This window comes from Tamandua tetradactyla, chromosome 2 (assembly GCF_023851605.1).
Source record: "Tamandua tetradactyla isolate mTamTet1 chromosome 2, mTamTet1.pri, whole genome shotgun sequence".
Taxonomy (NCBI): domain Eukaryota; kingdom Metazoa; phylum Chordata; class Mammalia; order Pilosa; family Myrmecophagidae; genus Tamandua; species Tamandua tetradactyla.
The window spans coordinates 147,810,757-147,823,372 of NC_135328.1; the positions used below are offsets into that span (position 1 = coordinate 147,810,757).

Here is a 12,616-nt window from a genome sequence, read left to right on the forward strand (position 1 = left end):
AAAAACCAGAATCCACTTCCCTATTTCCTATTTTTCAGTCTTTGATCTATTTTTATTTTTTTCTTCCCTTTTCCTTATTTGTATTCATTTTGGTGTCCGTCCATTTGTTTCTCTATTACTGTTATTTTGCAATTTCCTGGTTGCTTTATAATTTGCATTATTCTCTTTGATCTGCTCCCTTCAAGCTTTATTTTTTGGTGCTGTTTTTCAAGTTCTATAAGAAATGCCTTTTCCCTCTTCCGCTTTATTCTTTTTATTTAACTCCTTCTTAGAACAAGAACAAACTCCCGCTTTAGTGAGCAGGTAAATGTTGTTAAAAGAGTGAGTTCTAAGAATCCTTGACTTCGCACTGATGAATAGAAATAGTTGAGAGCCTACTTCAAAGACTCTCAAGAACAAAGAACCTTTTCTGAGTCACTAACAAATCCACCAATTCCTTCTAACTCATCTTTGCCAAGAGATATGAGCTAATGATAAGACAGACCTCTCTTATATAGCCAAGTAGGTTTGGGAACAAACATCCCCTTGATGTAATAAGGGGAAATCATACTGTTTATCTTTTTAATAACCATCTTGAGGAAAATTAATGTGACTTTGTCCTTTGTGCAGAACAGTAATTGGATTGTGTGCTTCATTTATATCTGGACAAAGGCCAGGGTATTGAAATACTTCTCAATATTAGATTTTCTTGTTTAAAAATTAGATTTTATTGGCATTCTCTTTCTGAGATTTCTTCATTAAAAGCTTCATTAAACATAAATCTCCTTTTCTCCAAAGCAGAAAAGAAAATTATTTGAAAGGGATCATTTTAAAAAGTCTTTCGGAAGGTGGCACCGAGCTCTTCACTGTTGACATTCCTTTTCCCAGAGATCTGAAATTCCAAGGATAAGCCAATAATTCACCTTTGGCTGTATGTGCCCTATACTGATTATACTGATACACTAAGCTATATAACAAGTTGTCATGCTTAAAATCCTAAGGATATTAAACACGCCACTTTCAAATTTGGGGCTGGAAAGTTGGCTGAAGAAGTTTGATTCAGTGAGAGCCAAACCTTGGGCCTTCATCTACTCTGGAAGAGATGAAGTCACATAACAGGGAGAAAAGTTGACGGAGCATCTGTGTTGAAAAATTATATCAGGCTTTGAGTGTATTTATGGACTTAGTTTTGACTATGGCTTCTGAAAAGGGGTACGTGTAGTCTTCACCTGGGCAACAGGCCATGTGGCAGCTGGGCGGTCCCTCCACCTTAAAACTGTTCCTTACTCCTCACTCTCTGTGAAAACTGGACAGATTCACTTCTCAGTGCTGTGCAACAGAATTTTCTGGGCAGAATTTGTACAAGCTCAGATCTACATTTGGTTCTCTCGACACTCCATGTTCCTGGCTCATACCTTTCTGAGGGAAGGGAGATAATTAAATGGTTTGGTTTGAAAGGCCTTTCCCACCGGGCTGCAAATTTCATATGTAATGAAAATAAACACATACAATGTGTAATGTCAATCGGGGACAATCAGAATAAACAGTGGTACTATGTATGAGCACTTCAAACTGGGATCCATGTGTCTGTGACTCAAGCCTGCAAAGTGGGGCATTTCATTCCACAATAATGGAAAACTGAGTGTGAAACATTTATCAAATGGATGTACTCTGTTTCCAAAAGAAGAAAATGGCAATCAAATAAACCCGGCTGTGACATTATGAGCTTTTTATGTTTTGTTTTCTACCTATACTCTTCTGACAGATGCCACAGACAAAAGTACCTTGTCTCTATCTCTGGGCAAGTGGAGTATGATTTGAGGGTAGTAGCTTTCATAGCGTAGGGGAACCTGGGATTCTAGAAGTGATCCCGAACCAAGAAGGAATGGGTGTTGTGTACAAAACCTAGTGCAATCAGCTTTTGAGACTCCATACGCCAGGGAAGGTTCAAAGCACCATGTCTAGAGAGTTAAGTGGAGAGTCAGGAAAATATTATAGGCAAAGTGTCAGTCAGAGTAAAATGGGGCAAAATAGAGCAAGTTAGTTTCAGGAAATGGTGCCTGGAGAATCTCAGGGACCAACTGCCATGGTGATTGGCCGGCTCTTATAGGGCATCTGAAGCCGAGCCCCTGTAGGACTAAAGAGAGACTCTAAAATTGGGAAGTTGATCCATTCATTCCCTTCTCTACCCCTGGAGTGGAGGGTAAGCTTTTCTTGGGCTTTGCACTTGTAAACCTTTGACTTCAAGAATGACTCAAGGATGGGAGTGAGTCCCCATGAGCACCCTTTCAAAGTGCCTCTCTGCTGGGTTGATGCTGGGTGTGGTGTGGTCAGGAGTCTGGAGGCTCCTCAGTGAACACTCCTGTTTTGGGTTCAAGGCTTCTTGGGCAGGTTTCTGGGGCACAAGGTGTTGAGAGGATCTGACGGGTCTTACAGTATAAGTCAGAGTGAACTCACATGGAAAGAGGCTACTGGAATTGGATGAACTCATCCAACCCAGAAGGCTACTCAGTCACTACTCCTGTACCTCCCTCCTCCCCAAACCTTCAAATACCTGGTCCAGAAGTCTAACAAATTCAAGGACAATTAATAAAAAGCAAAATGGTGTATTTCTGGCACAAAGGGAATATTTTTAAAAAAATGTAAAAAAGGAGCAGCCAAATTGACCAAAGGCTGAAAAATACTCACTAGAAAAGTATTGCATGGGGCAAGAGAAATACTTGGAAACTACAAAAAATTGAATGAAGCAGTAATATCTTTGAAGGAAGAACAGAAAGCAGAAATGCAAGAACTGAGGGAAGAGATGGCAAGACAGAAGGGAAATCACAGGAGATAGAGAAGTAGTTAGAAACAGTTTACTCTTTATGGTTCAACAATGATGAAGTGGACAGATTAAAGGTCAGAGCATAGAAGACTAAATGCCATTATTGATAACATAGACATGATTAATATATATTAAACACTGTAACCTGAAACTAAAGAATATATTTCTCTGTCCTACAAATACAGTGGTTCTCAAAATTATCTACCCGGTTTTGGTCACTTACCCAGTTTCATGGCTCTAAACACAGTTTTTTAAGCCGACAGCGCCCAAGTGGGTGTCTCCTACCTGACCTTCTCTGAACTCCCAACTCATGTATTCATCTGCCTACTGGATAACTCCATATGGATGAATAAAAGGCATTTCAAGCTGACCATGTCAAAAAGTTGAGCTCCTGATTTCTCTTCTTACAGCCTGCTGCTTTTACCATCATCCTCTTATTAGTGAATGGTGAGACCATTCCGCCTTGGACAATCCAGCCCATCAGCAAGTTGTGTCAGCTCTACCTTCCAAAATATCTAAAATCCAACTTCTTACCACCTCCACTGCTGTCCCTCTAATCCAAGCCACTGCCATGGCTACCTCCTGACTAACTCTCTGCCTCTGCCTTAGGCCCCTTACATGCTAAATGCTGTCCTCTTGCAGTGTCCAGGGAGATCCTCCTAAAAATAAATCAGATCACTCTTCTGTTCAAACTTTAAAGTGGCTCCACTTCTCAAAGTAAAATCCAAAGTCTGAGAATGACCTAGAATATCCATACCTCCTCCTCCTCCCTGCCCTATTACCTCTCCAGCTCTCTCATTTGGCTGTTGTCCCTTTCATCCTCTCTGTTCCAACCTCACTGGCCTTTGGGTTGTGCACAAATAGTGTCTGTTGCCATAGGCCTTAATTAGCACAAGCTGCCCTCTGCTCTTCCCCAGAAGTCCACATGGCATACTCCCATACTTCCTTTAGTCTTTTACTCAAACATGGAAAGTATTCTTTAAAAGAGGACAATATTGGAACACGCTGATGCTCAAGGGCCATAGATGATTTAGACTGACTCAGGATTTACAGGCTGTGTAATAACAAGGACAGGGTGGGCAACGTTGGCACAGTGGCAGAGTTCTCGCCTGCCATGCTGGAGACCCAGGTTCGATTCCTGGTACCTGCTCATGCCAAAATAAATAAATAAATACATAACCATGACAACTCTTTGCATTGTGCCTTAACACTTTCCCAAGCTCTTCAATATGCTACATATTATTTAATTATGCAAATGACACTGTAAATAGATATTATTATCCACATTTTATAAGCTACCTTGCATGAGGTTGCACAACCTGAAACTTCCAGAAAAAGGAGGTTCAGAGTCATGTCTGTCTTATAGTTCCTGAGCCAGTGCTCTTCATCCTCTGGCTTTTTTGTTTATAATGAAAATAATGACAGTGATGAAGATGTTGACAGTAGCTCACATTTACTGAGCACTTACTCTGTACAAACCGCTATTTTAGGCATTTTATAAGTTTTAACTGATCTAAAACTCATACAACCCTAGCACTATTATTTTTTGCAGTTTACAGAGAAGAAAGCCGAGTCATTGAAAGGTTAAATAACCTGCTAGTGGTAAACCAGTGCTAATGACAGAGCTAGGCTCTGGGGCTTCACCACCATCCTAAGTCCCTACTTGGTATGACAACATTTTCTGTCTGCTTTGGCTAGCCATGCTAGATACAGTTCACAGTTGGGCGTAAGTGAATAATCCAGTTGGGTAATTAGATATCCACTGTATTCACCAAAGACTTCTTGAAGATAAATGTAGTTTAAGAAATACCGTCTTGAAAGGGAAGATAAGTGAAAATTTTCAACTTAATAGATAACTGACAGAGGTCCTAGGCCAGTAAACTGGTTATATGCCCACCAAGTGGAGGTTTGTGGTCCTAAAATAAACAGCGACCATCTTTTCTAAGGTAAATCTTGTATCTCTACACGAAAGGCCCAGTACTGCAGATTAACCACTTAGAGCCCAATAGCTTTCCATTTCAGCAGCAACTTGGGTTTCCCCAGGGAGGCTCACAGGCAGGCAGAGGAAAGCAAGCTTGCTTACCTGGGGTGATTGTAGGCTATCTGCCTGAACTCGTTGTTCCAGTTCGGTCTTCCATAGAAGGTTTTCTGCTTTAGGCCTGTAATCACGTCGGTATTTTCATCCCAGTGTAAAGCTATGTGACCAGCCTAAAGTAAAAACCGTGGTGTCAGAAGACATTTGGAAAAATAAATAGGCACCTTCTACTAAATAAAGGATGAAGTGAATACTCATATGTAGATTTAATGCAAAAATGCTTTCACAGTGCTGGAAATGCTTACCATTATCATCAGATATCACCGATTCTGCCCTGTAGGGCGGGCATTATTCCTTATTTATCTTTGTACCCTGCCTTGAGCTTTATTGGAAAAAAAGTGTCTTATACATAGTAGATATACACTGACATCTCTCTAGAAAGAATATAGACATATTTTTTAAAGAATGATATAGCTAAGGGAAAGCATGTGCTAAACTACCTCCCCCCCTTTTTTTGTCTTAACTCTCAAAAAGAATCTTTACCTACAGTCCCCATTCACTGCATGTTAAAACATGGGGATGTGAAAAGGGCACTTCCAGCTTTAACAGTGCCTGGGTTTTACCCTTCGGGGCTAGGTTTGCTCTTACCCTCTGACTCCTCCTGCTACTTATCAGTCTGGAAAACAACACTGCTAGACTCCCAGGTCTCCCCTGTGAACTTGTCTGCCCCAGTTGTCCTTGTCACCAGTCGGGGAAAGCAACCAGTTTGGGGGAGGTGGCATGTACCCCAACAAGCTGGTCGACCATAGTGGATTTCAATCTCAGAAATCCAGTCTGCATGAAAATTACCATCAGCAAGTCTGACTTCAGATTAAAGGCTACAGTTGCAAGAGAGTTTAAGAACCAAGACTCTATGCAAGTATAAAGTAGGGAAAATGGTAAGAATAGGACAGGACTTTCATCTTAGGAAGTTTATCAAGATAGAAACTGAAGCTCCAAAAGAGAGACAAGGATTCAGGCATAAGAACTGAGGTGGTGGTTGAGGACTGCTTGGAAACTGGCAGAAGTCTTATTAACAGATCTGGAACACGAGGTCAGCATTGCACTAGGCTTAAATTTAGGGTGGCAGTATTGCATGCCCACAACTCTCTTGTGTAACATTAGGATTGCTTAGTGTTATGTAGTCAGCTGGCTTCAGCTGTGGGCAGAGGAGGAGTGAAGAGGTAAGAGTATCAGTCAGACCCTTTCCAAGAACAACCCTATTTAGTGGCCCTCTTTTATTCTTAGCTGAACATGCTTCTTCTTGGTTCTATCTGCATTAGGAAATCCTGGTTATTCTACTTCTCTCTGACACATCTTTTGATTCAAGGAAGAAACAGAGTTGTTGTATTTTAAATCATATTCTTCTATCTTAAAATGTAGCTACCCTCTAAAATCCTTGTCTCAGCTCCCTGAAACTCCTATGCATCTCTGCTCCTCAAAGAGCTTCCATTTTCACGGCCCCCTTTAGTATAATCTACAAAGATGAATCCAAAGTTTCTCTCCCAGACACTCATCTTTTTGCCTAAATCCTGTACTTCAAACTTCCCATTACAGATTGTTAAGGTGGAATTCTTATTGTTACTTCAAACTGATGATCCTAGATAGAAATGAAGCATCCCACTTCTCAAATTATTTATGACATCAATTTACTTGCACACACAATTCTTGAGTGACTACTCTAGGCAGGTGGTGGGCTAGAAACTGAGGGGTGGAAAGAGGAAAGAGATAAGGTCTCAGCCTCAGGAAGAACTTGAACTCTAGTGAAGGGGAAACTACTGTCATATGAATCAGACCATGATTTTCTCTAGCAGAATAGACACAAAGTGCTCTGGAGCAAAGGCAAAGTCCCAAGTCATTGTAAGACAACTGGGGAGGGCCTTATGGCACTGGGTTTTTTTTCTTTTTTTGCATGGGCAAGCACCAGGAATCGAACCCGGTCTCCGGCATAGTAGGCGAGAACTCTGTCATTGAGCCACCGTGGCCTGCCCTGTATTGGGTTTGAAAGAATAATTTCCCACAGCAGGCAGTGGGGGAAGGGCGGAAGATGTTCAAGTGGCATCAGGAAGAGAGAACAACATGCGCTAAGACATGGAGTCATGGAAGCGCACAGCACGCTGAGAAAACACCCATCATGTGGAAGGTCGGGCACACAGAGGGAAATAGTGGGTGGCGGGACAGAGCAAGTGGGTTAGCATTGGGTTGGGAAGGACCTTAAAGTAAGAAGTTTCAGCATTTAATTAAGAGAAAAAAGGTTTCACTAGCCACTTATATTCATGCTACAGCCGCGTTACCAAGCACTGATTGTTCCAACGTTCGGAATTATATTTGTTCCACATTTCTCAGTCCAGTGTTCAATTAATCAGCAAACTCTGCTGATCTGCCCTCCATAATACCTCTCCCATCTGTTCCTTCTGTTCTTGTCCTTCTGCCACTTCGAGGTGGTTGAATTCAGTTTAAAAATTGGCTATTTCTAAAAGAGCCTCTTGATTCCTTACTGGCAGTAAGAAATTAACTGCTTACATGAGTGATTTCCTGCCTGAAGTTTGGGAGTCTAAGGTATTTCTGATATGTCATGGCAAAAATTTAAGAACACGTTTAATTTACTTACATATTTACAAAAATATGCTTTGTAGTGTAGTCTTGGAAGGGGCAGCGATCGGGTGGGGCTGGGTTGTGTTCTCACAAAATCAACCAGAACCTCAGTCTCACAGCTCCTAAATGCTGGGAATGCCCAGGTGGTCACTTGGGACCAATTCACTTTAGAAGCAGAAGGGCGAACACAGTACCAGAAAGCAAAACGTGAAAGCTGTTTCTGCATTTCACCAAATGGATCACTAGTCAAAAATCCCATTTGAATAAGGAAAATGTTTGTTTGGAAAATATAATTAACACTACTTAATTTATTAAAATGTTTCAAGCCTAGTTCCCAAGAAATCTATACTTCAGATGATCCCAGAGGAATAAGATATTTAAGGAAAACTGCAAATAAGACCATAAAAATTCATTTAGCTATGGAATTTCAAGCAAAGTCTTATTTACAGAAGCATAGAGCCAAATGACAGTGATATTCTAGAGGGCCAGTGTGTGTGTGTGTGTGTGTGTGTGTGTGTGTGTGTGTGTGTGTGTGTGAGAGAGAGAGAGAGAGAGAGAGAGAAAGACAGGGAGAGAATTTATTCGTAAATTTAGTGCTTAATGCAAATCTCCTTGATATAACATAATTTTCTTATAAGTAAATATTAATAGTAGCTGTGTTGATTAGAATATACATCCATAACCTAATAATCACTTCACTGCTAACTCCCATATTTGAAGGGCTAAAAAATAATTAAAATGCAAAACTCAGTATTCAATTGTATCAACACTGAGATCCTACAAAAATGCAACATTTTGGTATGCATTATTTTTGGCAAACCTAATCTTAGCACTTCACATTACAGCATGCTGCAGAACACCTGCCAAACATGAGATCTTCTTGAGCTTAGGTGAAAAAAACATGCATGCACCCAATTTATAGGAACTCCTTAAGAGAACGAAATCTCTCTATGAATCATACATTCATAATATTTATTTATTCATACTAATTAATTTCTGTGGAAAATCACATACCTCACAATACAACATTTTGAATGTAAACATTTGGGAACTTTTTCAATTTAACTTTGAGCAACTCAAAGCATAGAACTAGAACCAATTAGGAGCCTAATTAGATGATACAATCAATCACATTTACTTGATGCCACTCTTAAAATGACAAATGCAACTTTTAATGACATAATTTATCTTGAATTTCCACAATTTGGGATTGTTGTCCATTAGCCGATCTATTTTGTTTGCTTTTCCTCAGCAGGTTAACTGTAAGTTCTTTATTGCTACAATTTGAACAGTTCTTTTTAATCTGGTTTTATTTTATTCTCCTTTCCTTTTTAAGATGTATAAAAATAATTCTACCATTCAACCAGTTAACTATGTAGCTCATTATTGAAGTTATTCCTCTTCTCTTTGTTCAAGTAGACAGGGTAGGTAACACTGCTCATTCTTAGAGTCTTATCAGTACCTGATTTTCATCCCAGCCTGTAAGAAATATATGATAACTCAGAAAGTGAGTTTTCCCTTTCTCGGTCATTTGAGTTTCCAGTGAGAGTAAGAGATCAGCAAACCATTCAAAAGCCCTTGAATCCCGGCAAATCCAGTAGAAATACACCTGTAGAGAAAGAAGGCAAGAGAAAGATTTGTCCCTCTTTTCCTAATGTGTCATTAATAGCAGGTTGCTTTATCTCCATTTAAATGATTTGAACCCAAATGGGCACTTCTGCAAAATAGCAAGCTTCCCTCTGCCAGTGAACAAATGGCCACACTGTGATTTCTTTTGAAAACATGCACAATGTGTTTGAAAAAGCCCAGAGTGAATTCAGAGAGGCAGAGCCCGTGGGCTGCTGCCAGTTTCTCTGGATGAGCACACTTCTGGCTGTGCTTCGTCAGAACAAGATTAATAATCATAACTAGCTGTGCCCTTCCCTACCCTCAAAGGGGTTAAACCATGGAACCAACCCCCTTCATCTTTACTTAGGACCTAAGCCCGGGATTTGAACTCCATTCTCCAGAGACCCCAAAGGCTTGTGCACTAATCCACTTCTCCAGCCGCCACCTCTGGAGAGTGGAGATTATGGTAATCACAGAATCAAGCCACATTGGTTGAAATCTCTCCTCAGCCAGTCATGTCAGCATCCAATATAGCTGCTGGGTGGTGGCTGTGCTTGTGTGTCAAACGCCATATTGAAATGATGTCTTGGGAGATCTTTTTTTTTAAAAAATAGAGGCAAATATTCTGTGTCTAGTGAATAGTATAAGATGAGAAGTCGTCTGGGTTTGCTAAAACAAAGGCTTCGCTTTTTCTTTTTTGTTGTTGTTATTTTAATTGTAATTTTTTTTTGGCATGGGCAGGCTCCAGGAATCAAACCCGGGTCTCTGGTATGGCAGGCGAGAATTCTGCCACTGAACCACTGTTGCATCATCTAAAGGCTTACTTTTTGTGCTTTGAGTTTCAGATGACTGCATCTAGAAGGAATCACAAAAGACAGATGCATTTATTCTGATTTTTCTCACACTCTTACCTGCTGCTGCCCACTACTCGCTCATGGCCCTTTCCCCAAAGAGACATCCCTGAAGCTTAACAAAGTCTGTGAGGTGGCTGGTCTCCATTCTAGGGTCTGCTTGGTGTGTCCTCATCAAGAAATACCTTCCCTGATGTTCAGTCGGGTCCCCTGCCTTCTGTTCTCTGCCAGCCAGCCTGCAAGTTCATAGCCGTATAATACAACTTATAGATAAGATTTAATTAACAGACCAAATTTGTGAGGAAAAAGTCAGAGAATGTATTTCAAGGCCAAATATCTTGCCTGTTCTGTTCAGGTATCTGCATGAATTTATAATGTTCACAGTCAGGAAGGGGAAAAGCCAGTGAGGGTAAGCTCTTTTCTCTCAAGGATCAGAGCCTACCTATCTGTTGGACAGCTGCTGCTGGGAGAGGAACTTTCAGTATTCATCCCAGGGCCAGTGTTTCCTGACTACAGTGATGACTCTGCCAAAAGGAGAACCTCTCTCTCTCTCTTCCTGACCCTCATGCTTTCCTGGAGGTCACCAGTCCATACCCTGGGGTCACCAGTCCACACCCTGGAGGTCACCAGTCTATACCCTGGAGGTCAGCAGTCCACATCCTAGAAGTTATCAGTTCACACCCTGGAGGTCACCAGCCCACACCCTGGAGGTCACTAGTCTATACCCTGGAGGTCACCAGCCCACACCCTGGAGGTCACCAGCCCACACCCTGGAGGTCACTAGTCTATACCCTGGAGGTCAGCAGTCCATATCCTGGAATTTATCAGTTCACATCCTGGAGGTCAGCAGTCCACACTCTGGAGGTCACCAGTTCACACCCTAGAGGTACTGGTACCCACAGCATCCCCAGGCTGCAGACCTGTGATGTAAAACTGAGCCAGCGATTCCCTCTTGTGAAGAGCCCCATGAATCACCTCAGGAACTATAGGCATCTCATCCATCCATTCATTAGTTCAGCAAAATGTATGCCATCCTACTCTATGACCAGTACTGTTCTAGGCTCGGGAGCTGTAATAATGAACAAAAGATGCAACACTCCCTGTCTCATGGAGTTAACATTTTACAGGGAGAAGAAAGAGAATAAATACATAAAATATAAAATATGTCAGATGGTGGTTAAGTGCTATGGAGGAAAACAAGGCAGGCTGGGATGGACTGAGATATTAAGTAAAATGGCCCAGGAAGGACTCACCGGGCAGGGGAAATGTGAGAAAAGACCTGAAGGGGATGAGAGAGTCAATGGTCAAGGGGAGAGCTCTACAGATGGAAGGAGCAAGAGATCCAAAGGCCCTGAGGGGGACTTCTCAAGGAAGAACCGTGAGGTCCATGTGACTGGAGTCCAGTGAACGAGCGGGAGAGCAGCAGGGCATGACGCTGGAGGCGAAGGCTGGGGAAATGCGGGTGTTGAAGAGCTTTGGGAGACATCAGGGGGGTGTTGACATTTACTCTGAGTGAGCCGGGAAGATGCTGGGGCCAGTTTCAGAAGGGTCACTCTTGCTGCTGTGTTGCAAATAGCAGGAGACATAGGGGAATGGAACTCAAGCGTGGCTGAATTGACACCAGTTAGTTAGGAGACTGATTTTTCTTCCTGTGTTGGTAATAAATACTGCCTTCTTTTTCTTTCTAGTTTGTGTAGTGTCTAAAGTTATTTGAAAACCTTAGCTCTCACTTTAACTTGCTGTGCTCCTGGTGCAAATAGAAAACATACAGAATTTAATGCACTGTCCATTTACACACCATCCTGTTCTCCTGTTCCTGGTAGGTAGTCCGTTTAATCTAAGAACATTGATGGTGGGATTTGACATAGAATGGACAACATTTGATTTATTTTCTATTATTTTCTTCCCTGTAGGGAACTTGCTTAAGATACATTTATATATGAATAATAAGCCAAAACATTAGCTTTTTAAAAACAAAAACAAAACCTTTCCAATTTCAAATCCAGTCCCAATCATCTTTACCTGAAAAACACCCATATCTCAGCTCTCTCCATACTCTAACCTTTTTCCTTTCAAAAAGGAATTATTTTAGTCCTTGCTATCTTGTGCCATATCTGTGCATCAATGTTCCTAGGGTTTGCTGAACTTTTCACTCTTTTTTCTTCCCTGTAATGGCTTTCTGTGTCTTTTCCTCCATAATTGACTTAGAGGTGACACTGAGATTCTTCAGTGCAAGTGGCAATGGATGGAAAATGAATAGGCTCAGCAGAAGCGCTTCAGGCAGGGAAAGAAAATAGGAGACTGAACAGAATAAAAGGGTATTTACTTTGACTCCTTTTCATCTCTCTAATGGTGGGGGGCACCTGCAGTGAAAGGATTTCTATCTCTGCATTTCATTCAGTAGGGTGGACCTCAGCAAGTGTCTCAAGCCAGAGGCTACCGTTCTGTGCTCTGTGTTTCCCTTCTGAGGGAAAACCCCACTAATCAGTGACCTGTGTATGGTGTCAGATACCAGAGACCCCCCCCCCCCAATACTTAAGATTACTTTGAAAGTTTTTAATAAACAGAAAGTCACCTTTCTGTTATTTATTAGAATAACAAATGTTCTGAACTTTCATAGTGTATTGGTTTTTTTAAGCTGCCAGAAGGCAAAATGCTAGAATTGAAATGGCTTTTATAAAGGGC

General features: G+C 41.4%; 1 protein-coding gene across 5 annotated transcripts in view; it reads right to left on the reverse strand.

Moving 5' to 3' along the window:
* NOX3 (NADPH oxidase 3) overlaps nt 1-12,616 on the reverse strand; it is a 59,095-nt gene that overhangs the window by 5,889 nt on the left and 40,590 nt on the right. For 4 of the 5 annotated variants that reach the window (XR_013165397.1, XR_013165379.1, XM_077136116.1 and 1 more), the window contains exons 11-12: nt 8,935-9,081; nt 4,887-5,011 (exon numbers count right to left, since the gene is read on the reverse strand). Coding sequence is in view for 2 of the 5 variants with exons in the window: in XM_077136116.1 (XP_076992231.1) it covers nt 4,887-5,011; nt 8,935-9,081 (272 nt within the window). In the remaining 3 variants the exon portion in view is untranslated. Of the gene's footprint in view, nt 1-4,886; nt 5,012-8,934; nt 9,082-9,904; nt 9,936-12,616 lie in introns of all 5 variants that reach the window. The other variant, XR_013165391.1, reaches the window with a different exon arrangement.